The 27,190-nt window shown below is 44.8% G+C and overlaps 1 protein-coding gene across 1 annotated transcript in view; it reads left to right on the top strand.

Moving 5' to 3' along the window:
- NBAS (NBAS subunit of NRZ tethering complex) overlaps nt 1-27,190 on the top strand; it is a 708,772-nt gene that overhangs the window by 295,938 nt on the left and 385,644 nt on the right. Inside the window, exon 32 of the mRNA XM_040427340.1 lies at nt 15,324-15,437. Coding sequence (XP_040283274.1) covers nt 15,324-15,437 — 114 coding nt within the window. The remainder of the gene's footprint in view (nt 1-15,323; nt 15,438-27,190) is intronic.

Raw genomic sequence — 27,190 nt, 5'->3', positions numbered from 1 at the left:
GATTCGTCTGCTCCACCATCAGATTCACCAGTGGGTTACTGAAAAAAAAACTAAAAAAGTCAATTTCAGTAAACCCCACTGTGGGAATCTGGATTCCTGGATTGCCAGCAAAATCCGGAATCTCGGGCTCAAAGTCCACTGGGGGACACCAGCTAAGTTCATCGGCAGGGGGCTCCGGTGGGCTTATTTGGTGGGCCGGGAAACCAGTACGAACCCCAGGGCAGCTCGTACTAGGGTGGGCCACAGGATCCCTAGCATGTGGGGCCCCTGGCTCCGCCTGGCGGCGTCTCCGCCGCCTTGGTGGCTCATCGTCATCCGATGATGATGAGGAGGATGCGGATGACAAAAGGAACGTGGGGTCATCCTCATCCTCACTGGGGCTCTCGGAGTCGGAGGCAATCTGGGCGTATGCCTCCTCCACCGAGAACATCCGGCGGGCCATGGGTGTGTGTGTGTGTGTGTGCGTGTGTATGTGCGTGCGTGTAAACCTTTATTCTATGTGCGTGTGTGTGGGGGCACGGGTGTTCACGTACTAAAAAGTCCAGGCAAAAAAATGGGCAAGTGTTTAGAAAAAAAAAAAAAGTTCAAACTTGTTGATCAGCGGTGGGGGGGGGGGGGGGGGGGGGGGCGGCAAGTGGCAGGGGGTCTGGGGTCTGAAAGCTGAAACAAAAAAGTTTGGAATAAATGTGCTTTTTTTTTTTTTAACTTTTCCCTTCTATCCCTGCCTAAAGGTGCCTCTCCCTCACTGACCCTAACCTACCTGGGTGGCGATGGGTGCAGGAGGGTGATGGATGCCGATTAGGGGGACACAGGAGCTGGTGCTGGACGATGCTGCACGGTCAGGGTGCTGGACAGGAAGAGGAGGGGAGAGAGGAGCGCAGGAAGTTTGAATCTCGCGCCTCTCTCCCCTGCACCAATCAGCACCCTGCACAGCAGTGTTCAGCACCAGGGCCAGCACCGCCTCTCCAAATCCTCGGACTGCGATTGGTGGTGTATAATTACGCCACCGATCGCAGTCTTTTTCCGGTTCATCGGGTCACAGGACACCCGAATGGACCGGAAACGCAGAAAACCGCAGGTCTGAATTGACCTGCGGTTTTCTGCGATCGTCGATGCTGGGGGGTCAAATGACCCCCCCCCCCCCCTGCATTGTTACAGGATGCCGGCTGAATGATTTCAGCCGGCATCCCGTTCCGATTAACCCCCGCGGCGCCGGCATCACGATTTAAAGCCATGACGTACCGGTACGTCATGTGTCCTTAAGGACTCGGGAAACATGCCGTACCGGTACGTCATGTGTCCTTAAGGGGTTAAAGCGTTCCTGAGTTTAGAAAAATGTTTATTTTTTTTTTTACATAATGGCTGTGCTTTTTTGTAGAATCATAAATGTGAAGGAACAGTTGTGTTTGGGCTTTCCTAGTTTTTTTCCAGCTATATTATTCCCTATTTCAGTTGCACAACTAGATGCATTTCACTCAGAAGCAAAGGAAGGGTGTCTCCCTTCTGCCAGCACTGTACTGCTGTGACATCCTTTCCCTTACTTGCTACTATACTTGCTTTCAGCTCTGGAGCTCACAAAACAGACACGAAGGGGGAAATCACACTTAGAGGAGGCTCCTGTCATCTTCAGAAGTTGTGTAGAAGCAGTTGTTTTATCATGCTCAGGATCTCAGCTAGCCCTGGGACGCCCCCACTTCCTCTCAGCTGTGTTCCGAGTCTCTGTTATTAGGGATGGATTGCAATTTAGGTGGAAATGAGACCCCTAGTGGCCATGACTTTACACCTTTTTTCCAGGTGGATGCAGATATGTTGTTTAAATGAAGTGATTTAGAAATGTTGCTAGTTACTTCTTTCTCTATTAAACAAAATTGTGTGAAAATACAGCAACTTTTTAAAGTATTAGAATGACTCTGATAGGGTCATGTTATGTATTATTAGTTTCTCTTGCCTCTCTTCCCTTAGGCCAGTTTTGTGCTGGAACTCATAGCATGATAGATCCCTATGACGCAGTGAGTCTGGGAAATTCGTATGTCACACAGACTATATTTCACAGACCTCACATCTTCTTGTAAAACTGGCCTTACAAGAAAATGTGATAGCCTCTCCTAGAGCGTCCTTAAAAAGAGGTTTGGTTGGTAAATCATCCGGGTGCTCCCAACACTTCTGCAGCCCCTATCTGTGTGCGGTGCCGGGTCTACTTCATCAGACATGGCTCCAGTGTCCTAACATTAGAGGGGGCATGACCTGTTTTACAGGTGCTGTTGCTTGGCAAAGCATATGTGTAGCCCGAAAAAATGTATCTTCTTGATGGCAAAAAACTGACACTTGTCAGTTTAACCAAATTTCCAAGAGGAATAACGGATGAACCACACAGTTGTTATAAAATATGAACAAAAATTTAAAAATGTCAGACAACAGTACAGAATTATTTTTGTTTCCGAGGTAAGTTGTGCTGCAACCTCATTTATTCTTTATATATATATATATATATATACAGTACAGACCAAAAGTTTGGACACACCTTCTCATTCTAAGAGTTTTCTTTATTTTCATGACTATGAAGGCATCAAAACTATGAATTAACACATGTGGAATTATATACATAACAAACAAGTGTGAAACAACTGAAAATATGTCATATTCTAGGTTCTTCAAAGTAGCCACCTTTTGCTTTGATTACTGCTTTGCACACTCTTGGCATCCTCTTGATGAGCTTCAAGAGGTAGTCCCCTTAAATGGTCTTCCAACAGTCTTGAAGGAGTTCCCAGGGATGCTTAGCACTTGTTGGCCCTTTTGCCTTCACTTTGCAGTCCAGCTCACCCCAAACCATCTCGATTGGGTTCAGGTCCGGTGACTGTGGAGGCCAGGTCATCTGGTGCAGCACCCCATCACTCTCCTTCATGGTCAAATAGCCCTTACTTTCAAAGTTTTCCCAATTTTTCGGCTGACTGACTGACCTTCATTTCTTAAAGTAATGATGGCCACTCGTTTTTCTTTACTTAGCTGCTTTTTTCTTGCCATAATACAAATTCTAACAGTCTATTCAGTAGGACTATCAGCTGTGTATCCACCTGACTTCTCCTCAACGCAACTGATGGTCCCAACCCCATTTAGGCTACTTTCACACTAGCGTTCGGGGCTCCGTTTGTGAGCTCCGTTTGAAGGCTCTCACAAGCGGCCCCGAACGGATCCGTCCAGTCCTAATGCATTCTGAGTGGAGGCGGATCCGCTCAGAATGCATCAGTCTGGCACCGTTTGTCCTCCGCTCCGCTCAGCAGGCGGACACCTGAACGCTGCTTGCAGCGTTCGGGTGTCCGCCTGGTCGTGCGGAGGTAAACGGATCCGTCCAGACTTACAATGTAAGTCAATGGGGACGGATCCGTTTGAAGATGACACAATATGGCTCAATCTTCAAATGGATCCGTCCCCCATTGACTTTCAATGTAAAGTCAAAACGGATCCGTTTGCATTATCATGATCGGATCTAAGCGTTTGCATCATAGGAGCGGATCCGTCTGTGCAGATACCAGACAGACCCGCTCTGAACGCTAGTGTGAAAGTAGCCTTACACTGTTCAAAAAAATAAAGGGAACACAAAAATAACACATCCTAGATCTGAATTAATTAAATATTCTTCTGAAATACTTTGTTCTTTACATAGTTGAATGTGCTGACAACAAAATCACACAAAAATAAAAAAATGGAAATCAAATTTTTCAACCCATGGAGGTCTGGATTTGGAGTCACACTCAAAATTAAAGTGGAAAAGCACACTACAGGCTGATCCAACTTTGATGTAATGTCCTTAAAACAAGTCAAAATGAGGCTCAGTAGTGTGTGTGGCCTCCACGTGCCTGTATGACCTCCCTACAACGCCTGTGCAGACTGTCTCCTGAGGGATCTCCTCCCAGACCTGGACTAAAGCATCTGCCAACTCCTGGACAGTCTGTGGTGCAACGTGACGTTGGTGGATAGAGCGAGACATGATGTCCCAGATGTGCTCAATTGGATTCAGGTCTGGGGAACGGGCGGGCCAGTCCATAGCATCAATGCCTTCGTCTTGCAGGAACTGCTGACACACTCCAGCCACATGAGGTCTAGCATTGTCTTGCATTAGGAGGAACCCAGGGCCAACCGCACCAGCATATGGTCTCACAAGGGGTCTGAGGATCTCATCTCGGTACCTAATGGCAGTCAGGCTACCTCTGGCGAGCACATGGAGGGTTGTGCGGCCCTCCAAAGAAATGCCACCCCACACCATTACTGACCCAATGCCAAACCGGTCATGCTGGAGGATGTTGCAGGCAGCAGAACGTTCTCCACGGCGTCTCCAGACTCTGTCACGTCTGTCACATGTGCTCAGTGTGAACCTGCTTTCATCTGTGAAGAGCACAGGGCGCCAGTGGCGAATTTGCCAATCTTGGTGTTCTCTGGCAAATGCCAAACGTCCTGCACGGTGTTGGGCTGTAAGCACAACCCCCACCTGTGGACGTCGGGCCCTCATATCACCCTCATGGAGTCTGTTTCTGACCGTTTGAGCAGACACATGCACATTTGTGGGCTGCTGGAGGTCATTTTGCAGGGCTCTGGCAGTGCTCCTCCTGTTCCTCCTTGCACAAAGGCGGAGGTAGCGGTCCTGCTGCTGGGTTGTTGCCCTCCTACGGCCTCCTCCACATCTCCTGATGTACTGGCCTGTCTCCTGGTAGCGCCTCCATGCTCTGGACACTACGCTGACAGACACAGCAAACCTTCTTGCCACAGCTCACATTGATGTGCCATCCTGGATAAGCTGCACTACCTGAGCCACTTGTGTGGGTTGTAGACTCCGTCTCATGCTACCACTAGAGTGAAAGCACCGGCAGCATTCAAAAGTGACCAAAACATCAGCCAGGAAGCATAGGAACTGAGAAGTGATCTGTGGTCACCACCTGCCGAACCACTCCTTTATTGGGGGTGTCTTGCTAATTGCCTATAATTTCCACCTGTTGTCTATCCCATTTGCACAACAGCATGTGAAATTGATTGTCACTCAGTGTTGCTTCCTAAGTGGACAGTTTGATTTCACAGAAGTGTGATTGACTTGGAGTTACATTGTGTTATTTAAGTGTTCCCTTTATTTTTTTGAGCAGTGTATAAGGCAAGAAATCCCACTTATTAAACCTGACAGGGCACACCTGTGAAGTGAAAACCATTTCAGGGGACTACCTCTTGAAGCTCATCAAGAGAATGCCAAGAGTGTGCAAAGCAGTAATCAAAGCAAAAGGTGGCTACTTTGAAGAACCTAGAATATGACATATTTTCAGTTGTTTCACACTTGTTTGTTATGTATATAATTCCACATGTGTTAATTCATAGTTTTGATGCCTTCATAGTCATGAAAATAAAGAAAACTCTTTGAATGAGAAGGTGTGTCCAAACTTTTGGTCTGTACTGTATACTTTATGATTGTGTGTGTATATACAGGTGTAGCAGTGAATCTGTCATTTATCGCTGTTGTACTGCCTGATAAGTCAGAGGTTTACCTGTAGTCCTGTGTAAACTCTAAATGACATCATATATAGATTATATCATCATATTCAAACGTTCCCTTATCTGGATGAGGTCCCTTTATCCTAAGGTGACAGGAATTTTGCCACTTTGTATGGTTAAAGCCCACGCTGCGGGTTTATAGCACTCACACTGCAGGATTTGTGCTGATAGCTATATGTGCATGTCTTATTTGTAAATGCTTGTATCATATATGAAATAAAAGTCCTTTAGCATATTTACAGAATTTTATTCTTTCTATGTTATTCCTACTGTAATACACTACTTGAAAATAAAAATAAAAAACACCTGGAAAACTTAGGGATTGAGCTGAGATTGACAAAGTATAAACTGCTGGTGGTGCTTGGTCAATGATCACACATCCTATTTTTTGGGTTCTGCAGTAGGGTGTATGTTGAGGCAGGGTCACATTAATACTGGGTTTCATCTCTCTTTGTTGTGACACAGGCTGCCACTCTGGCATGATCACAGTCATACAGATGCTGGATATCCTCCTATGGTAGGTCATTCCAAGCTCTTTCAGTCCCGACCTGAAGTTCAATCAAGATGGTTGTTGGCTGCTGGGCATGGAAGATCCATCAAGCCATCCAGTCCCAGACATTCTTGATGCAGGACAGATCTGGGGATTGGACTGGTCAGGGGAAGTGCTGGTTACCCTGAAGAGCACCTTGTGTAGCGCGGGTATTCTGTGGATGAGTGTTATCTTGTTGCGATATTGTAACATGATTCAAAAAAGGCATTAGGACTGGTTCCACAGTATCCTGGACATAATGAAGGCTGATCAATGTTACCTCCATTAATGCCAGACGGAAACAGCCATGGTAGTTAATAGTGTCCCACACGCTGACACATGGTGGTGGTCCTCTGTGTCTCCAAACTATTCATGATGGCAGTAGGCGCTCACGTCCAATCCTCACATTACCCCCAATAATGTTTTGGGAATATTGTTAATGTTACATAGGTTATTTAATCCATATTAAAGGGGTTATCCCAAGATTAATGTAAAAAATGAAAATCAGACATTATATTGTACAAGTCTCTTTCTAACAAAGCTAGAACCAGCCCTGTACCTCACATGGATCCAGAGATCTCCCCAATCATTGCTCTGCTAGATTTATATCAAGCTGAAAGCTCAAGGGGAGTGTCTTTTCTGCAGCAGCTCAGGAGGCGTGCCCATGCTCTCCCTATCACAGCTCAGGAGGCGAGGCCATGCTCTCCCTATCACAGCTCAGGAGGCGTGCCCATGCTCTCCCTATCACAGCTCAGGAGGCGTGCCCATGCTCTCCCTATCACAGCTCAGGAGGCGTGGCCATGCTCTCTCTATCACAGCTCAGGAGGCAATTGAAGGATGAAACTGAGCATGTGCTGCCATCTCAGTGAGCTGAACAAAGAAATAAAGAACAAACAACAGGTGGGGCTATATGGTTACATTTTATTGAATAACTCAGTGGCTAAATTTTTAATTACATGTAGTTACAAAAGTATTCAGATCCAGGTGGTTTAAAAACTGTAGAATATTTTTCATGGGAAAATTCATAATCACTAACCAAAGCTGTTCCCTTCCTAGTTGGTCATCGTTACTAACCTGTTGGTGGTCCCTGTTTAGAAACACAAATCTGAACAGGCAAGTCCTATAGTGATTTACATATAGAAACAATAGATTTTGTGGTCTATTCAGATGTCCCCATCAATTTTGTCAGTAGACCTAGGATATGACTTGAAGGATCCTATAATTTAAAAAACAAACAAAAAAACAACAACTTGTGACAGAGATTTTGATTGATGGGAGTCCAGGGGCTTAGACCCCTACTGATTGCTAACTTGAGGAAATGGAAGCGCTCTGTGCTCTTTTATTTGTATTCGGCTCCCTGAGTGACTTTCTATGAATTCTAACACCTTTTGAGATTCAAAACTCAAAGGGCCAGAGATGTTGGTAGAGCAGTTCTGCTCCCTCTCTTTTTTTTTGTAATTGGTGGGATTTATTAAAATGATAGGTGCCCTTTAAGAATGGTGCTCCTCCCATAACCAGGTTTGTTAGGTCCAACAACCTGTAACCCCCATCTGAATATAGTACAGTTTTATCATACTATTAATAGTGGGCATCTAGAGGGAGGACTCTCAAAATAATCCCTCTGGTGGGTACTCCCATCGAAGAGAGACTCCAATGTCTAGTTAGGGGATCTCGGCTAATTAACAATTTTGCAGTATATGGTAACATTCTTTAACCATAGATTGAGGAACCCCATCTATGACATCCTAATAATGCAACAAACTCCTTTATTAGTGAGATGGTAATCTTAGACAGGTTAAGAATCTGCCGTTCCACCACAGATATAGGCCTCCTGGGTGGACAGACGCATTACTGAGGATAGTCTTGATCGCACTCTTTGACATCATTGAGAATTTATAAGATTATTCTGCTTTTTAACTCTCCTTTACTGTCATCACTACCGCCTGCCGCAGGTCCCAAGCGAAGAGCAATCGTCTTAGAAGCGCCTTATATTATCTACCTAATGCAGATCATTTAATGCTCTGTGCTCACCCACATTCACAGCTACTTCTGGAAAGGTCACCGTCTAGCGAGATTTCGGAGATGGTCTCGGATTGACTCCTTTCATCTGTTTAACGGCCATGTGAAAATGTCAGCACGCACCGCACCTCTCCTTTATGCAACATTTCTGTTTCTCTTAATGTTCTGGTGTTCCTTATTCCCAGTCTCGCTGTTCTGTCCCTTTTTTTTATTACAATCGTAACTTAATACAAGCTAAAGGCAGGCTGCAACAATGGATGGCCATAGAGGGAATCAACGGAAACTCATGGAGACTTCAGGCGATGCTGGCCAGGATAAATAGGACTTGGTTGGCCAAAGGAAAAAAAGAGTCTCTAAAGAGGATTTTACATGGTGACCTTCTGTGTCATTGTCTTAAAGGGTTTTTCCAAGAGTGAAATATTGATGACCTATCCACGGCATAGATCATCAATATCTGATTGTTGGGTGGGCAACTCCCGCCACCCCCGCCGATTAGCTGGTTGAAGAGGCCGTGGTGTTCTAGTGAGGCCAAATTCATCGGTCACAAGGCCTAGCCACAGCTCGGCCCCATTGGCAGTTTTACTAAACATTCATATGAGTATGGGCATTTCTTATAACATGGGAGGTAGACTATGGAGAAAAACTAGTAAAGTATGCAAGGAATAGACCCTCTTTGCCCCCATTAGTAACACTATCATTGTGCTTCCATTAATACAGTGCCAGCAAAGTGCCCTGATTAATAGTGCCGCCATATTTCTGACATTGGTAGTGCCAGCATGTTGCCCTCATTAATTTTTACTATTATAGTGTCACCTTTAAGACTATTTACACCAAGGAAAGCAATAATTCCTTGGTGAATCCGTCATGTGACAGATTCTGCCCGCTGCGGACAGACCCCATTGATCTATAATTTGACCTTTTGAGTTTCGTCTAGCTGCAGCACTAGATGTTCGGTCATATAGGAAGGAATTTGCAATGGACTCTGAGCAGAACCTCTGACGATCTATTATCTATCTCATATCTATCTATCTACAGTGCCTTGAAAAAGTTTTCATTCCCCTTGAACTTTTCAACATTTTTTTTCACGTTACACCCACAGACTTAAATGTAATCTATTGGGATTTTATGTGACCAACACAAATTAGCAAATATGTGTGAATTGAAAATAAAATGGTTTTCAAAAATCTGTAAAATGTGGGGTGCATTTGTATTCATCCCCTTGTATTCTGATACCCTTAAATAAAATCCAGTTTGACCAATTGCCTTCAAAAGTTACCTTAGTAAATAGAGTCACTTGTGTATAATTTCTTCTCAGTATAACTACAGCTGTTCTGTGAAGGCCTCAGACGTTTGTTAGAGAACATTAGAGATCAAACAGCACAAGGAACAGTGTAAAGTAGGGTTAGGTTTAATAAAAATAAAAAAAAAATCCCAATCTCAGTCCCAATCCCAGTGCTCACATAGCACTGTTCAATATGGCAAAACTGCAATCCTACCAAGACATGGTCGTCCATTTAAACTGACAGCCCAGGCAAGGAGAGCACTAATTAGAGAATTAGCCAAAAGGCCCATGGTCACTCTGGAGGAGCTGTGGAGATCCACAGCTCAGGTGGGAGCGGCCATATGAAGCCTCGTTTGCAGTTTGCTACAGGCCATTTTAGCCTTAATGCAAAACGCTATGTGGGTCCGAAAACTAACACTGCACGTCACCCTGAACATACCATCCCCAACGTGAAACATGGTGGTGGCAGCACCATGCTGTGGAGATGCTTTTCTTCAGCAGGGACTAGTCACAGTGGATGGGAAGATGGAAGGAGCTACACAGGGCAATCCTGGAGGAAAACCTGGTAGAGGCTGCAAAAGACTTAAGACTGGGGCAGGTTTAGATCAAAGCATATTCATGTGTTAGAATGGCTCAGCCAAGTCCATATCTAAATCCCATTCAGAATCTGTGGCAAGACTTGGAAATTGGTGTTCACAGACGCGCTCCATCCAATCTGACTGAGCTTGAGCTATTTTTCAAATAAGAATGGGCAAAATGTCAGCCTCTAGATGTGCAAAGCTGGCAGTAAGTGCAAACCCCGAAAGACTTGCAGCTGTAATTGCAGCGAAAGGTGGTCCTACAAAGTATTGACTCATGGGGGCTGAATACAACTACACACCACACTTTCGAGATTTTTTTTTTATTAAAGGGGTTGTCCCGGTTCAGAGCTGACCCATTTCATGCTGCTCTGCTCTCCCTGGCCCCTGCGCTGTATCGTGCGGGGCAGGGGCTTCTTTCTTTTAAAATTTACACTGCTAGACAGAGGCTTCCACCTAGCAGTCTTCCCGGTGACGTAACCGGCACTAATAGACGGGCTTTAGCGCTACCCTAGCCATTTTACAGAGACACGGTACGTCACCGGATCTAATGAAAAAGCCCTTGCATGGGAGAGCATCTCAGAGGGGCTGCCTGGGTGAAGAAGGGGATATGTCGGGGTTCAGCTGAACACCATGTATCATTTTCTTTTCACTTCACACATGCTACTTTGTGCTGGTCTATCACATAAAATCTCAATAAACTACATTTGTTTGTGGGTGTAACGTGAAAAAATGTGGAAAAGTTCAAGGGGTATGAATACTTTTTCAAGGAATTGTATCTATCTTTTTGGACTTTTGCAAAACCCTACTCACAGTGAAGTTCTTCTTCACCATTTGCACTTGTTTTCTACCTTTTATCCTTATATCACCGTTTCCCCCGTCATCTTTCTCTGTAAATGTGTAGTGTCTTCCTGATATATATCTTTCTATCGTTGCTGTACTTTATACCCTACTAAGTGCACCTTCCAGACGGAGCTTTTTATGTATTAGGCAGGCACATTTCCCTACGGCAGCAGACTCCGGAGGTAAAGCATTTCTCAGAACTTGTGTCTTGAATATAAAGACATGGCTTTTTTTTGCCTGCTGTATTCATTGTAGTCAAAAAGCTCCTTTCAGAAACAAAACTTTTAAGAGGAGCCTCTGAGTCCTCGGGATTATGTAGCAGATCCATTACTGCAGTCCCTACTGTGGTTGTGCGAGGCGGTTACTGTTCCCATTAGGGGTTTTGTATCGAGAAATAAAGCTCTCTGTGAAATAAAGCTAAATTGCCCACAAGGTAGTAGTGCGTATGTTACTAATGGCCTCGCTGCGAAAGGGCTCCGGTACCTTGGAGAGCGCTCGGTAGCAGAATGACACTACTGCATTTACAGGCTGATTGGTGTGTGACTTGCTCGGTAAATTGCATAGCATTTTATAAAAAGACGGTTGTAGCCGCAAAGTCCAAAAATAGAGAGTGGTGGTTGTATTGTGAGAAGGCTGCTGGGAGTTGTACTCCTTCCTGCACTAACACTTTATTGTCAAGTGACAGCCATAGAGAAGAACATCGGCAGATATAAACCCAATGGATTGGTGTACATCGTACAGCTCATCGTACCCGCTTATCAAGAAACCGCACTGCAGTCAGACTGAAACGCTTGCTGAAGCTAGCGATACCGTTCATACAAAATACTTGTTAGTTCTAAAACATTACAGTCTATTATTAACACAGTAGTCCTGAAAGGGTTGTCCCACCCTAAGAAGGGATACATATCTGATCGGAGGGGGTCGAATCACCGAAAGAAAGAGGTGTCGGAGTCCCCAGAATGAACGATTGCGCGCCATCACGCCATCCAACAGAAGCAGAGTACGACACTTGGCTATCGCCACTACTTTCATAAATTAGAATGGAATGGCAGCGCGCATGCATAGCCGCTGATCTGTTCTGCATTCTTGTGATTGGTAAGGGTCCCAGCAGTCAGACCTCCTGCCATCGGATACTTATCCCCTGTCCTGGAGATAGTGGATAGGTTCTTATGGTGATATAAGACCTTTTACATGGGCCGAGGATCGGGATAATTATTGGAGATGAGCTTTCATACAAATGCTTGTGATAACGGCCGGTGTAAAGGTGCCGGTAAATCTTGCACGTGGCACCTATAATCCTGATTCATTGGCAGCGCATTGCCCTTCATAAACAGGAATGTGCTGCCAACACTCCAGTGCCTGTATAGGACCCAGCGATCATAGTAATGATTGTTCAACCCCATCCAGCTCAGATCATTGCTGCATGTATATGCAGCTAACCAGCCGCCAATGATCTGGAGTAGACGTTCATAGGAGCACTAGCCACACTACCGAACGAGCGCTTTTCCCTTATAGTCTTAGTACCAGAACCGCTAGTCACATGGTAAAAATTCTGCAAAGCAGCAGCATTAAAACCACACTGGAACTAAAAAAAAATACAGTGGAAATTCAGTGTTACACCAGGTATAATTCCTTGTCCAACCTTGGGGTCCACCCCTGTTCCCCTTAGCAGAAAAAAGCCCTACACACCTGTTCCTGGCTGCTTCTGGTGCCCCAGGACCAGGAAGCGTTTTCATTCGGTGACTTCTGCCGCCAGCCATAGGACTCAGCATTCACAGGGACTTAAATGCTTCTGCAATGATGTAGAGTTGAAGCTGTTCACGGGGCAGGGGTTGTCAGCTGCCAGGCCGGACAACCCCTACAGATGTTATGTGGTTTTTGCATGGTCAAAACTACTGACACCCTTTAGCACGCGCTGCTGATCAAGAAAGCTGTGACTGGGCCGGTGGCCGCCTTTTATTTCTCTAGATCACCGTATTGCTCCACTCGTCAGTATAAAGCACAAGTATTTCCACGTGATCATCTCATCAGAAATGTACTTCGTGCAGTCCATTACAGTGAATGCAAATGTACCGCCGAGTGTTCTCCTGCACGCAGATCCCTGCTCGTTTTTCTAAAATATTTCCGCCCATTTGAAATGACCATTAAGCATATGCAGACGTTTTTATTCCTCCATCCAGCAGCCTGAGCAAAGCTTTATGGGCAGCAATGTACCACCTTATAACAGACGCTATAAACGTGTGCTAGAAAATAGCCAAATAAATATGCTTTATTTCCGGGACTGCTCTCTTAATCTGCGTGCAAGAAAAATGAGCGCTTCTGGGGAGCAGACACCGGAGTATATTGAGAAATAATAACCGGCGGAAAGTTGCTCTGTTATAACTTGGTTACCTCGGGTAACTTCCTTGCCGCCTTTTGTTCTTCTCCAGATCTCTGCAGTTTTGCATACTGATGACTTATTAGGGCCGCGCACACTCCAGCGCTTAATGTAGCTTTCATTATCTCCTTCTCTGAGCGCACAGCTCTGTGTTAAGCATCTGTATCCCCCTCTCTCCATTATTGTCTGTCTAGAACATCTGCTCCTCTGCTCCATGTTTTCCAATTGTGATAAATGTCTACACTTCTACTTTGTGATTCTGATTGTTTGAGAATCTGACGAGCGATAGCCCCGGCAGCTCAACGTGTGCTGGAATTACCGCCAGCCAACCGGCTCTTCGGGCAGCTGATGAAAGAAAAAAACTAAGCCGCAGTCAGGTGAGCGCGCGTGTGATCCTGTCCAGGGCGGCTGAAATCTCACACAGTTGGCAGCTCTCCCGCCCGACGTATTGATTGAAATGTTTACTCATCACCCTTTGCGGCTGGCAATGTTCTGAGTCACGAGAGCTGACCCCCTGTCTTAAGAGCTGTCTAGGGAGCTTGGCTTATGATGGTTGACCGTGCTCTATATACAGCAGTGCTGCTTCTTTTCTTTTCTTCTATTTTGTGAGGCCTTTTCCAGCTGCAAAGACCTAGACTTGTCAAGAGCCTGTGAGGGTGGAATGGGTGCTAGTGAGATGAGCACTGTGTGGGAGCATCATGCATTGTCAGTGGAGGAGGAAGCATTAGATTAGATTTAGACCTGGACCCAAATGGACACAAGGTGGAAAAAACAAATGCAAAAATTAATAGCATATGTGAACATGGAGATTGCCTTATAAGAACTTTAAGGTATTCTCCAGGAATGAAGAAATACTTACTTAAATATGACTTCATTATAAATATATTCCCAAATACCTTTCATTAGTTATAATGGCTTGTCTGGGGAGCAGTCATCAGGAGAAATAAAATGGCCGCCGTCCTATTAGTGAACACAAAACCTGTCCTAGTCACACAGGAGGACAAGTTACTTCACAACACTGAGCTAAAGAGCTGCCCCATCCTCCTCTCTGCTCTACTTGTCAGGGATTATGATCCTGAATACAGCTGATAAGATCTTCAGCAGAATCTCAGTAGGGATGGAGTTCATGAGGAGACTTGAAGTATAACGAGGAGATGGGGGTGAGGCCAAGGAGCAGCAGCCATTGTGTGCAGTCTCCATTCCCACGGCCCCACATTTCCACAGTCTGTCCTGTCTGTCTTCTGTGTACTTCATGTGTCCTCATGAACTCCATCATTAGTCAGACCACACATGGAATATTGTGTGCAAGAAAGACATAAAAGAGCTTGAGTGGGTTCAAAGGCTGGCAACCAGAGTCATAAATGGAAGGAGTAGACTACAGCAACCCACAAAGATTATCAAAATAGGATTGTTACATCAGAAAAAGATGAGGGGACATCATCTACTTCTAGAGGAAAGAAGGTTTCTACACCAACGTAGAAGAGGGTTCTTTACTGTAAGAGCAGTGAGACTATGGAACTCTCTGTCTGAGATAGTGGTGATGGTGAATTCACTAAAAGAGTTCAAGAGGGGCCTGGATGTATTTCGGTCGTGTAATAATATTACAAGGTTTAGTTATTAGATCACTGAAGACAGGCTGTTGATCCTGGGTGTTATTCAGATTGCCAGATTTTTAGCCAGGAATTTTTTTTCCCTCTAAGATGAGTAAATTTGGCTTCTACCTCTTGTTTTTTTTGCCTTCCTCTAGATCAGTGTTCCTCAACTCCAGTCATCAGGGCCCACCTACCGGTCATGATTTGAGAATATCCCACAGAATGAATACCTGTGGTAAGCCCTGATGCGCTGACACTAATTATATCACCTGCTTAATACCAAGGAAATCTTGAAAACATGACCAGCAGGTGGGCCCTGAGGACCGGAGTTGAGGAACTCTGCTCCAGGTAGCAGGTTCGTGCAGTGTAAGGGGCCTATATCCTCATGATGGGTTCCTGTAACGGTACCTCTTATACTCTACTGTACACGCGTCTTCACTCACTTCTTGGACTTATTATTTCTCTTATTGTGCTTTAACGCCACAGTTTCTTCCTGCACTTGATTGAAGTCTGTGATCAGTAATTAATCCTTGGAAGGACTGTGTGTAACATCTTCTGTTCTTTGTCCTCACAGTGCGCCTGTGCTCCAACCGCCTCAGCCTCATCAAGAAGTGTATTTCTCAGTCCCCAACCAGCTACAAGCAGTCAGCGAAATTGCTGGCACTGGCTCATCTGCTGCGAGTCGCAGGTAAATCCTTCTAATCATCGAACTGCAATATTTTGCTGGATGTGTAGCACTCGAGAGCTTGCAGGCTAATGATGAGCATGTGCTCTGTGCTCTCACCCGGGCAGTGTGAAATCTTTGTTGATCAATACTAAAGATTTGCTGTAATTATGGGGAATTTCATACAGGAGCTGTTGTAGCCATTCACTTGTGTACTTAGCATTCACTAGTGCTAGATCCCCCTATAGAAGGGTCATGAGCCATGACCTCCAGCCTCCCAGGCCTATAGCGCAACACATGCAGTTATCATCTAGACAATACCTGACTGGCAGAAAAAACGTTAAAGCATATGGTGAAGCAGGGTTGCAGCAGTTGGCCCTCAATGTTTTATATTTTTAAAGTCCTGCATTACATGGTTTCTCCCCTAGTAATAGATTAGGAAGACACTCGTATCCATGCAATCCAAGTGATTTATTGATGGAGCTTGTTCATTTATGCTTCGGTCATTTTGATACCACATTGGTGACTCTGCCTACGTTTCAGTCCTCCCAGCCGCAATCCATGAGACATACAAATATGGCTTCTTACTTCTCAGTATATATCAGCAGAAGATAAGATAATACCGGAAACAAAATAGTCTTACAACAATGCAACTAAATGTAATGCTGCGCTGTCAGTGGTGGCATCATGGTTCCTAACAAGAAGCACCACTGTAGTTTACCAGAGTGGGAACCATAGCAAAACTAGCATAGTTTCTTTAGAAACTGGAATCTAAAGAAAGTTATCCAAGCTTTACTCTTCAGTTTTTGAACTCCTCAGGCATAGGTGAAGCATCAGGAAATTAATGCTTACACGTTTCGAATGTGTATTAATCCATTAATAACATGGGAGGCTTTCGAAACACGTGAGCATCCTTGTCTTGCTTCTCCTATGCCTGTGGATTTTAAATGGGTTGTCCAGCAGGATAAATGGTCTTAATATAAGGGGAAGAATGGGTTAAATCAAGAAAAACAAGAAGTATTACCTCACCTCTTCGATCCCACACCAATGATTTTCTGTTGCTTACTACTGTAGGTCTCTGCTGATCTCCACTTCCTGGTCGACACACAGGAAGTGTCTGGAGATGCCTACTTAGTCAGTCACCGGCTGATTGGCTGAGCAGTCATCTCTTGCTATATCCTGTTGACCTAGGACCAGGAAGAGAAGACCATCAGGGACCCAGGTAAGTGTTGTAGAGGCCAACCCCTTTAAGAGTTGAACATTATACCAAATTCTGGATTGATTCCAAATCTATACAGTGACCACGCTTAGAGTGAGATTCCGTATACAAGTCAACAAAGAGGTCTACATGCTGGAGAGCTGCTCTGCTCTTGTATCAGTAACAGGATTTCTCCCCTACTCTTTGTTTGCAGCATTCATTTGAATTGTGTAAATTTGTATTTCTTCCTTCGCTTTTCATTATATATATATATTTATTTATTTTTTGCCTTGTTATCTTGTTTATTTTTGTGCTGTAAGAAGGATTTACAGATGGCTAAGTAAAGATTGCTCTGCCCGCATTGACTCCTCCGTCTACGTGTCATGCACACCAAAAGGCAGCATCAAAGCTCAATCAACAAGAAATTGTTGCTTGAAGAATTGGGTTACAGCGTTGCATGAAAGTGGCCCGTATAATAATAGTAAATAAGTAATGATGCCGTACACACAGTGCGGACAGCAAAAGGCTCTAACAGCTTGTGGTTTTGGCTTCAGCACGCCGGGCATATTTCTCTTCCCAGAATTGCATTTGTATTTCACACCTCTCAGACACAGGCCTAACGGGGAGCATTGTCAGGCTTATTGCACCAGTGCGTGCCAGTAATGATTGCCTGTAGAGTTCTTAGATAAATTTGCTATCTTTTAGCTGCAACTCAGCTGTAACTAATTTCTTTCTGTGGTACTGCGCTCCCGGTGCCAGAGGAAAGACTAAACTATTGATTAATTCTCTTCTACTGGAATTCTGTTGCTGTGGGCTCGATATGTGCGATTGTGTACTTGTTGCCGAGTTTCTGAAAACCGTCCATTTCTAGATAACTTTTGTAGTCAAGATGGCAGAGGGCTAAATTCCGCTCAGCCGCTGTAAATACCCTTCATATTATAAGAAAGGATAAAGTTGTACTATCAGGGAAACAAGCCATGACCATTCGTAGGGACATCATAGGTTCCACCACTCTTGTCCCACTTTTAAGCACTAGAGGATAGCCATTAACAAACAGAAGGTCTCTTTCTGGTGGACTGTGGCATTCAGATATTAGTCTGCCTTTCATTTAAAAGGAGTCTTTCAGCAGTTTTGACCATACTAAACTGCTGACAGCACTAGGTAGGGGCTGGGAAGAGCAGGACAAGCGTACTGTTTGGGCAGTTTTTATTATCAGGATTAGTTAGGATATGAAGTTTTATTCCTCCATGTTCTGCTCCTGCAAGTGCCCAAGAGATGGAACTTCACTGTGAAGTGCTCTCTGCATTGAGCTGTGTCACAGCCCCTCACCTCTGCTCTGAGTGACAGCTGTAGTGGTCTCCTGGTTGGATGCTACAGCTGTCACTCAGAGGGGAGGGACTGCGAAGCAGCTCAATGCAGAGAGAACCAGGCAGAATAAAACTTCATATCCACACTACTACCGATACTAGAAGCTTCAGAAAAGGTATGTTTGTACTGGTTGTATAAAAAAACAAGCCCAGATGTAAGATCAAGAGCCATAGATATTTATACTTCAATATTTCCATTCTATTGGAGGAACATATTGATGTAGTTAGGATGGCTGAGACATGGCTAGACAATTTACTTCACTGGGCTGTTCATTTTCAGGGTTTTACTCTCTTTAGGAAAGACAGAGCAAATAGGACAGGAGATGGTGTGTCTGTATGTTATAAGGAGGGGTGTGTCTATATTTTAAGGAGGTGCAGTGTGGCTGTATATTACAACAAAGAGGAGTGTGCCTGTATGTTATAAGGAGGAGGAGTGTGTCTGTATGTTATAAGTATGTGGAGTGTGCCCGTATGTTATAAGTATGTGGAGTGTGCCGTATGTTATAAGTAGGAGGAGAGAGCCTGTATGTTATAAGGAGGAGGAGGAGTGTGCCTGTATGTTATAAGGAGGAGGAGGAGTGTGCCTGTATGTTATAAGGAGGAGGAGGAGTGTGCCTGTATGTTATAAGGAGGAGGAGGAGTGTGCCTGTATGTTATAAGGAGGAGGAGTGTGCCTGTATGTTATAAGGAGGAGGAGGAGTGTGCCTGTATGTTATAAGGAGGAGGAGGAGTGTGCCTGTATGTTATAAGGAGGAGGAGGAGTGTGCCTGTATGTTATAAGGAGGAGGAGGAGTGTGCCTGTATGTTATAAGGAGGAGGAGTGTGCCTGTATGTTATAAGGAGGAGGAGTGTGCCTGTATGTTATAAGGAGGAGGAGTGTGCCTGTATGTTATAAGGAGGAGGAGTGTGCCTGTATGTTATAAGGAGGAGGAGTGTGCCTGTATGTTATAAGGAGGAGGAGGAGGAGTGTGCCTGTATGTTATAAGGAGGAGGAGGAGTGTGCCTGTATGTTATAAGGAGGAGGAGTGTGCCTGTATGTTATAAGGAGGAGGAGGAGTGTGCCTGTATGTTATAAGGAGGAGGAGGAGTGTGCCTGTATGTTATAAGGAGGAGGAGGAGTGTGCCTGTATGTTATAAGGAGGAGGAGTGTGCCTGTATGTTATAAGGAGGAGGAGTGTGCCTGTATGTTATAAGGAGGAGGAGTGTGCCTGTATGTTATAAGGAGGAGGAGGAGTGTGCCTGTATGTTATAAGGAGGAGGAGGAGTGTGCCTGTATGTTATAAGGAGGAGGAGGAGTGTGCCTGTATGTTATAAGGAGGAGGAGTGTGCCTGTATGTTATAAGGAGGAGGAGGAGTGTGCCTGTATGTTATAAGGAGGAGGAGGAGTGTGCCTGTATGTTATAAGGAGGAGGAGGAGTGTGCCTGTATGTTATAAGGAGGAGGAGGAGGAGTGTGCCTGTATGTTATAAGGAGGAGGAGTGTGCCTGTATGTTATAAGGAGGAGGAGTGTGCCTGTATGTTATAAGGAGGAGGAGTGTGCCTGTATGTTATAAGGAGGAGGAGTGTGCCTGTATGTTATAAGGAGGAGGAGTGTGCCTGTATGATATAAGGAGGAGGAGCTTGCCTGTATGATATAAGGAGGAGGAGCGTGCCTGTATGTTATAAGGAGGAGGAGTGTGCCTGTATGTTATAAGGAGGAGGAGAGTGCCTGAATGTTATAAGGAGGAGGAGAGTGCCTGAATGTTATAAGGAGGAGGAGAGTGCCTGTATGTTATAAGGAGGAGGAGTTTGCCTGTATGATATAAGGAGGAGGAGTGTGCCTGTATGTTATAAGGAGGAGGAGTTTGCCTATATGATATAAGGAGGAGGAGTGTGCCTGTATGTTGTAAGGAGGAGGAGTGTAATTATATTCCCCTGAACTATAAAAAGCAAACTCTGGCTAGGAGGGAAAAACACTTAGGGGGCAATTACCAAGAATGCCGTTTTACACACTGGTCTTAATCTCTCTTTGTTGGCATCTGATGCAGCAGACTTATTATGATGTGCATATGTCTTAATATTTGTGTCACATCTGTGCAGGTCCATGTCCCAATGCTGAGATCTACTCCAGCAAGAGAGCTGCTGGAGATCTATGCTATAATCTATGTCACATTCCTGGTGTAGATTATAATATTTGTGATGCCACTTTGCAAACAGAGCCGGGACTCGGGAGTCACTAGGCTCATTCCCTTAGTGCACGCAAGTCCTAATTTGCATATTTTTAAAAAGCATTTATTTCCTACTCACCCTACCAAAAAGACATTTTATTTTTGTTGTTATTTTTAAGCATTCCTAACAAGATATCAGTCCTGAAATAAAAAGCTCTAGTCAAATTGTCCTTGATGTTTTCATTGCAATAGGTTTTCAATGTTTAAAGTTCCTTGGAGAAACCCTCCCAGAAAACAAAAAAAACTAAAAAAAAAACTGGAACATTGTAGCATCTAGGTCAGGGATCAGCAACCTTTGGCACTTCAGATTTGGTGAAACTATGACTCCCAGTATGCACACTTGTTTGGCTGTGTTCAGAATTCCCATAGAAGCAAGCTCGGACTGGCCCACAGGGGTACAAGTGAATCCCCCGGTGGGCCCCTGACCAAGGTGGGCCCCTAGTCCTTCACCCCCTGCACATGTGGCACATAACACAGTAGACTTACTGCACTACATACTTATTTTCAATGTACAGCTCCTCAACCAGCCTATATTCATATAAAAAACACATCTTGCTTCTGTGTGAGAAGGTAATATTTGAATGTATCCATACGGTGGGTCCCAAAAATAAATTTTACTGGTGCACCCTAGGCACTTGAAGCTCCTAGGTAAATGTGGGGAAAATATTTGTCTTGCTTACAGTCCCAGACATTTTTATGATGACCTGCCAAAGCTAGAATAATGGGTGCAATTGCATTAACAGAAAGACCCTTCTAGAAGCCAACTGCCTGGATGGGGATGGACCTAAAACAAGCCTGTTCGGGATGGAGAAGCAGTATGTTATATAGCAAAGATAATATTTCCATTTCGTCCACCATGACGGCTCAACCTGGAGATTGACCCCCTTGACCTCTGTAGGGGCAGGAACACAGAGTTTAAAAGGCCACCACCCACTCTCACCCTCAGTGTTTCCTGTCCCTACGGGGGCACCTCACAGAGAGACCTCCTGTGGGAGGTGAAAGATAGCAGTGTTTGTTATTTTTAAATACCTGTTTGGGATCGCTTTTCTTTTCCCTCTGCCCTCCGACGGCTCCGTCCTAAGCTGGGCAGAGGAGGACCTTGGAGTGGATCTCATTCCCATTTCAGCGGGGGCCTGAATCCCTCCCCAATGCGCAGGGTCCCCCTTCCCTTTATTGGGAAGCTGACGCGCACCATTGAATGCGCTTCACGCGGACCCCTGGGTAAAGCCGCAGCGTTGCTCTCTGTCCGGCCGGCAGGGGGCGGAGCTAGGAGCCGGGACGCGCGTGCATGGGCACACAAAGATGACGTCAGACACCGCATCAAGCTCTCAAAGGCGGCAGCTTTGAAAAGACACTAGCGTCCTAGTGAGGCTCCTGCTCCAGATGTCGGCCCCTGATACCCCTGCAGACCAAATAGACCCCACAGATGCCCCCTCGGCTACTCAAACCGTGAGTTCCTCTGTGGGGAAGAAAAATGTGTATCATGTTGTTATGCTCCTTTTTTGCAATAGCCCATTGATACCTGGTTGCTCCTCTTTTAGGGAATTAAAGAGCCCAGAACTAAGGCCAAAGTCCCTAGATGCGCTACTTGTGGCAAAAGATTGCCGGAAAATCACAAAAAGAAGCTCTGCCAAGCAAGCATTAATGAGCTTGTCAAAGAGGAGCAACCATCCATACTTATGGAAGTCAAATCAATGATTTAAAGAAAAATAAAATCCTCGTTAGCCTCTCTCAGATCTGCCCCTCCTACTCCGTCTGCAAAAAAATCTAGAGTGTCCACTACATCCTCCTCTGAATCAGAGGACATGGACGAAGACTCTTCCACCTCTAGACAGAATGTAGACGCATTGTCAGAGGGAGAAATAGTGGAATACAGGAAAAAGTATTTATTTTCGTCTGAAGAGAGAGAGGAATTATTGGGCGCCATAAGGGCGACCATGGGCATTGAGGAGGTACAAAAACCTTGATCAGTCCAAGACGAGATGTTTGGGGGGCTCAGAGCTAAAAAATCTAAAGTATTCCCAGTAAACGAAAATATAAAGGATATGATCATGGATGAGTGGACGGACCCAGAGAGGAGGCTGGGAGTCCCCAGAGAATTCAAAAATAGATTATTGTTTGATCCAACCGATATAAAAATATTTAACGAAATACCGAAAATAGACGTCCAGGTAGCGAAGGTGGTCAAGACCTCATTTCCTTTTGAGGACTCCTCCCAATTACAGGATCCGATGGAGAGGAAGGCGGATCCTCTCCTGAAAAAATCTTGGGAAGCATCCATGTTCAGTATAAAAACGAACATAGCTGCAACCTCCGTAGCTAGGTCAATGTACTTTTGGCTTAGCGAACTAGAAAACCATATTAAGAATAAAACCCAGAGAGAAGAAATTCTAAATTCCATTCCTCTCCTCAAGTCAGCTACAGCATTTTTGGCGGATTCCTCAGATGAGTCCGTGAGGTTCGCCGCCAAGGATGCTGCTCTCTCAAATTCCGCAAGGAGGGCCCTGTGGATAAAATCTTGGGGAGGCGATAGAGCATTGAAAGCAAAATTATGTTCTATCACCTCTATATGTTTTTGGTCCCGTACTGGATTCCATCCTCGAGAAAGCGGCAGACAAAAAGCAGGGATTCCCTGAGGAAAATAAAAAGAAGCCTTTTCTTCCCTTTAACACCCAATCCAGGTCCTATAGGGGGAAAGGGAAAACGGGTAGGTGGAGCTACCAAAAAGGAGGAAAGGGCACAGGGTTCCTTCTCAATCCCCAAAACAAACAGTCTGACAAACAATGACGCCAGGATATTTTAAAAAACGGTTACAGGATAGAATTTTCCTCAACCCCTCCAAAAAAGTTCTGCATAACCTCCCACAGGCCAAAAGTTCTGGGAAGGATTTGGCAGGGCGTCTTGCAGTTAATAGAGTCAAGTGTGGTGGTAAAAGTCCAGTTTAGAAGAAGGAAGGGGTTATTATTCCAACCTGTTTTTGGTACAGAAGTCGGACGGCTCCTCCCGCACCATCATAAACCTAAAGGGGTTAAATACATCCATTGTATACAGGAAATTCAAAATGGAATCTATAACGTCCATCACTCCTCTAATCAAAGAAGGAGATTACATGACTTTCATAGATTTGAAGGACGCTTACGATCACATCTCCATACATGAAAACTCGCAAAAGTATCTCAGGTTTGCACTGATAAACAACACCGGAGTGGCTCTACCCTTCGGAATTTCTTCTGCCCCAAGGGTTTTCACAAAGCTAGTAGTGGAAATGATCTCTCAGATCAGAGGGAATAAAAATCTTTCCGTATCTAGACGACTTCCTCATTCTGGGAGACTCAGAATCAGAGGCGTCCAGTCACACCAGTTGTCTAATTCATTGTTTTTCATAGTTGGGCTGGATAATAAATCAGAAAAAATCTTGTCTGGTCCCATCAACCAAGATGAAATTCCTGGGAGTACTTTTAGATTCAAAAACCCAGATGACGTCACTTCCTCAAGAAAAACTAACAACCTTCATAGGCAAAACAAAAAAATTTTAGGGCCAAGCCAAGTGCTCCATATGCAATGCCATGAGTCTATTGGGAATGATGACCTCCTGCATCACATCGGTATCGTGGTCTCAGGCTCATACCAGGATGACCCAATCCTGGATCCTAAAGAATTGGGACAAGAAACAGTCCTCCTTAGAAAAAAAGAATATCCATCCCCATTCACGTAAGATCCGATTTGAATTGGTGGATAGAAAAGAGAAATCTTTCAAAGGGTGTACGTTGGATAAAAGATCCAAGTGTTACCAGACGCAAGCGGTACAGGATGGGGGGCGAGAGTAGGCTCCTCAAACTACCAAGGCAGATGGGCAGACGACATAAAAGTAAAAACATTAAACTACCGAGAACTAAGGGCGATCTGGGAGATGCTAAAATCATCCCAGAAAATAGTACTCGGAAAACACTGCAAGATTCTCTCCGACAATGTGACAGCAGTAGCATACTTAAAGCACCAGGGAGGCACAAGATCTCCAAGTCTAGAAAAACTGGTAGGGAAAATATTCTTTTGGGCGGAAAAGAATGTATCCTCCATCACAGCAATCCATCTAAAAGGTACAGAAAATGTACAAGCAGACTTCCTCAGCAGAAAGACCATAGACTCTGGGGAATGGTCCCTAAATCCAGAGGTGTTCAGACAAATCTCCTAAAGGTGGGGAACCCTCAGATAGACCTCTTCGCAGCAAGGGAGAACGCGAAGGTCAGGCGCTTTTCCTCCCTAAACCCCAGGGAAAACCCTTGGGCGGTGGACGCCTTCTCGATCAGATGGACCTGGGATCTCGCCTATGCTTTCCCTCCTTGGGCGTTAATTCCCCGAGTACTACAAAAGATAAGGTCCGACCCAGTAACAGTGATCCTAGTGGTCCCATACTGGACAAAAAGAAACTGGTTCCCGATCTTAAAGGAATTAGCGCTGGAGGAACCATGGAGAATTCCCCTCCGGGAGGACATTTCATCGCAGGGTCCGATCCTCCATCAGAATCCAGGCCTATTCAAACTGTCAGCATGGAGCCTGAGCGCGAGGTATTAAAAAGCAGGGGTCTTTCCGAAAAGGTTATCAATACCTTTAAATTAAGCAGGAAAAAAGTCACCTCTGCGATATATCTCAAAATCTGGAGAAAATACTGCAGCTGGCTGGGTCAGGACCCTCCGGTAAATTCTCCCCCAAGCATCATAAAAATTCTTGACTTTCTCCAGAGGGGGCTGGATTTGGGTCTGAGACCTAGTACACTTAAAGTACAGATCTCAGCCTTAGGAGCATGCTATGACACAGACCTGGCCAGCCATAGATGGGTGAGAAGATTCGTAAGAGATGCCTCGAGATTAAGACCATCCATAACCACTCAGTGGAACTTAGACCAGGTTTTGAAAGGATTAATGAAACCACCATTTACCCCTGTACAGGACATTTCTGTAAAGCACCTGACGCTCAAGGCTGCCTTTCTAATAGCCGTAACGTCAGCTAGACGTTAGGAGAGATCCAGGCGCTCTCCTGACGGGAACCCTATCTTTCGTTATTTCCCGATAAAATAGTATTGAGGTTGGATCCAGGTTCCCTTTCAAAAGTCGTTTCAGACTTTCATAGAGACCAGGAAATTGTCCTCCCGTCATTCCCTAAAGAGGGGATGAGTACATCTCAGGATCAATACCAACTCCTGGATGTCCGAGATACTGTCTTACAGTGCCTAAGGGCAACAGAGGAATTCAGAAAAGAGGATAATCTTCTCGTTCAGTTTGCTGGTCCAAACAAAGGGAAGAAGGCATCCAAGGCCTCCATTGGGCGCTGGATCAAGTCCACCATATCCTGCTGCTACCAGATGGCGGGCCTGGATAGTCCTACAGATATAAGGGCCCATTCCACAAGAGCGGTGGCCTCCTCATGGGCAGAAAAAGGAGGTGTTTCCTTAGATAAGATTTGCAGAGCAGCCACCTGGTCCAGTATAAATACATTTATAGGCATTATCGTATTAACGTTTTGTCAGAAGATCTTGCAAGCAGTTACCCACCCTACTAAATAATCTGGTAGTTCTTCAGGTTGAGCCGTCATGGTGGACAAAATGGAAAAACTGTAATTAGACTTACCGGTAATTCTGTTTCCTTGAGTCCACCATGACGGCTAGTATATTTTGGTAATTTGGAAAGCACTGAGGGTGAGAGTGGGTGGTGGCCTTTTAAACTCTCTGTGTTCCTGCCCCTACAGAGGTCAAGGGGTCAATCTCCAGCTTGAGCCGTCATGGTGGACTCAAGGAAACAGAATTACCAGTAGGTCTAATTTCTTTTTTTACGTCCTCTTTTTATCATATACTGAAATGATGACTACTCAAATGGTAAGAAATTCCAGAAATGAAGCCATTGTAAGAAATAATTGTACAGTTTGGTTCTTCAAGGGTCGGAATACTGATGGATCGGCTTTGAAACCTGGGAAAGTAATGTAGGCAGAATTTCCTAGACGTATTAAACCTGACTGCTTTTTCTCTTGGCCGCATTTAGATATCAGGTATTTAAATTATGTGGGCATGAAGCTGCTGGTGGAGATGAGTGTTTTCATCACGCCTTTTACACTAATGCAGTTCTATAACTCTCCTGCAAGGAATTAGGTACACATCACAGGCACACGTGCTAAGGACTATTCTCTGGAGAGCTTCATCTTGATGTAAAATACATATTTTGTATTCCGCTCGTGCCGCGTTCTTCGGCGATAAGGCTTCCCTGTAAACAGCGTGCAGGTAATTTGTTGATTAGGACATTGTGCTTTGTTTAAGCCGGCGCTATCTCGGCAAGGAAGTGGGTAATAATTTCTTCGGCTCCATTATAAATGTGCCACTTCAGCTCTGGCTCCCACCGTCTCGAACAGTCATTAGCACACAACTTTTTCTTTATTCTGTCACAAAAGGGACAATATGGTTAAATGAATATCTCTAAGGAAGTTGTTAAAGCAGGTAAAAAAAAAAGAAGGAATAAACAAATCATTTGCTGGCGTAGCTTCAGCTTTTAAAGAGCCGTCGGAAACAGTGTTGACTATTTTTGCCCGTTATCTGTTTTTATCAGCACAGCTGGTGAGATTTAGGGGCAAGGGTGATAACCAAAAGTAATTGGAATTGGTGGACTGAAAGAACAATAATAAGTGGGTTATTTTGGAAAATTTGGTTTAAAGGTGACGTGATTATAGCTCATTCGTATCCCTTTCTTCCCGGAACTCCAGAGGAGCATTTATGGCCTATAAGTCTCCTCACGCCGATTAAGGCGCTCTTTCCCCAAGGAGAGCTAGTACCACACAAATCCTGACTTAGGACTCTCTCCTAGTTAAGCCAGTAATCTCTGCTCTGCACTGATGAGGGGCAGTCACCCTGAAACAACTGTCTGCAGATGAGATACTGGCTTTTTTTAATTTCTGAGTCATGTCTCAAGGCGTATTCAAAGGGTCGAACATTGACTTATAGGGTAGCTGCCTTACATCTGGTGG

This window comes from Bufo bufo, chromosome 4 (assembly GCF_905171765.1).
Source record: "Bufo bufo chromosome 4, aBufBuf1.1, whole genome shotgun sequence".
Taxonomy (NCBI): domain Eukaryota; kingdom Metazoa; phylum Chordata; class Amphibia; order Anura; family Bufonidae; genus Bufo; species Bufo bufo.
The sequence above is the reverse complement of the archived record's forward strand: the minus strand, read 5'-3'. Positions and strand labels throughout refer to the sequence as shown.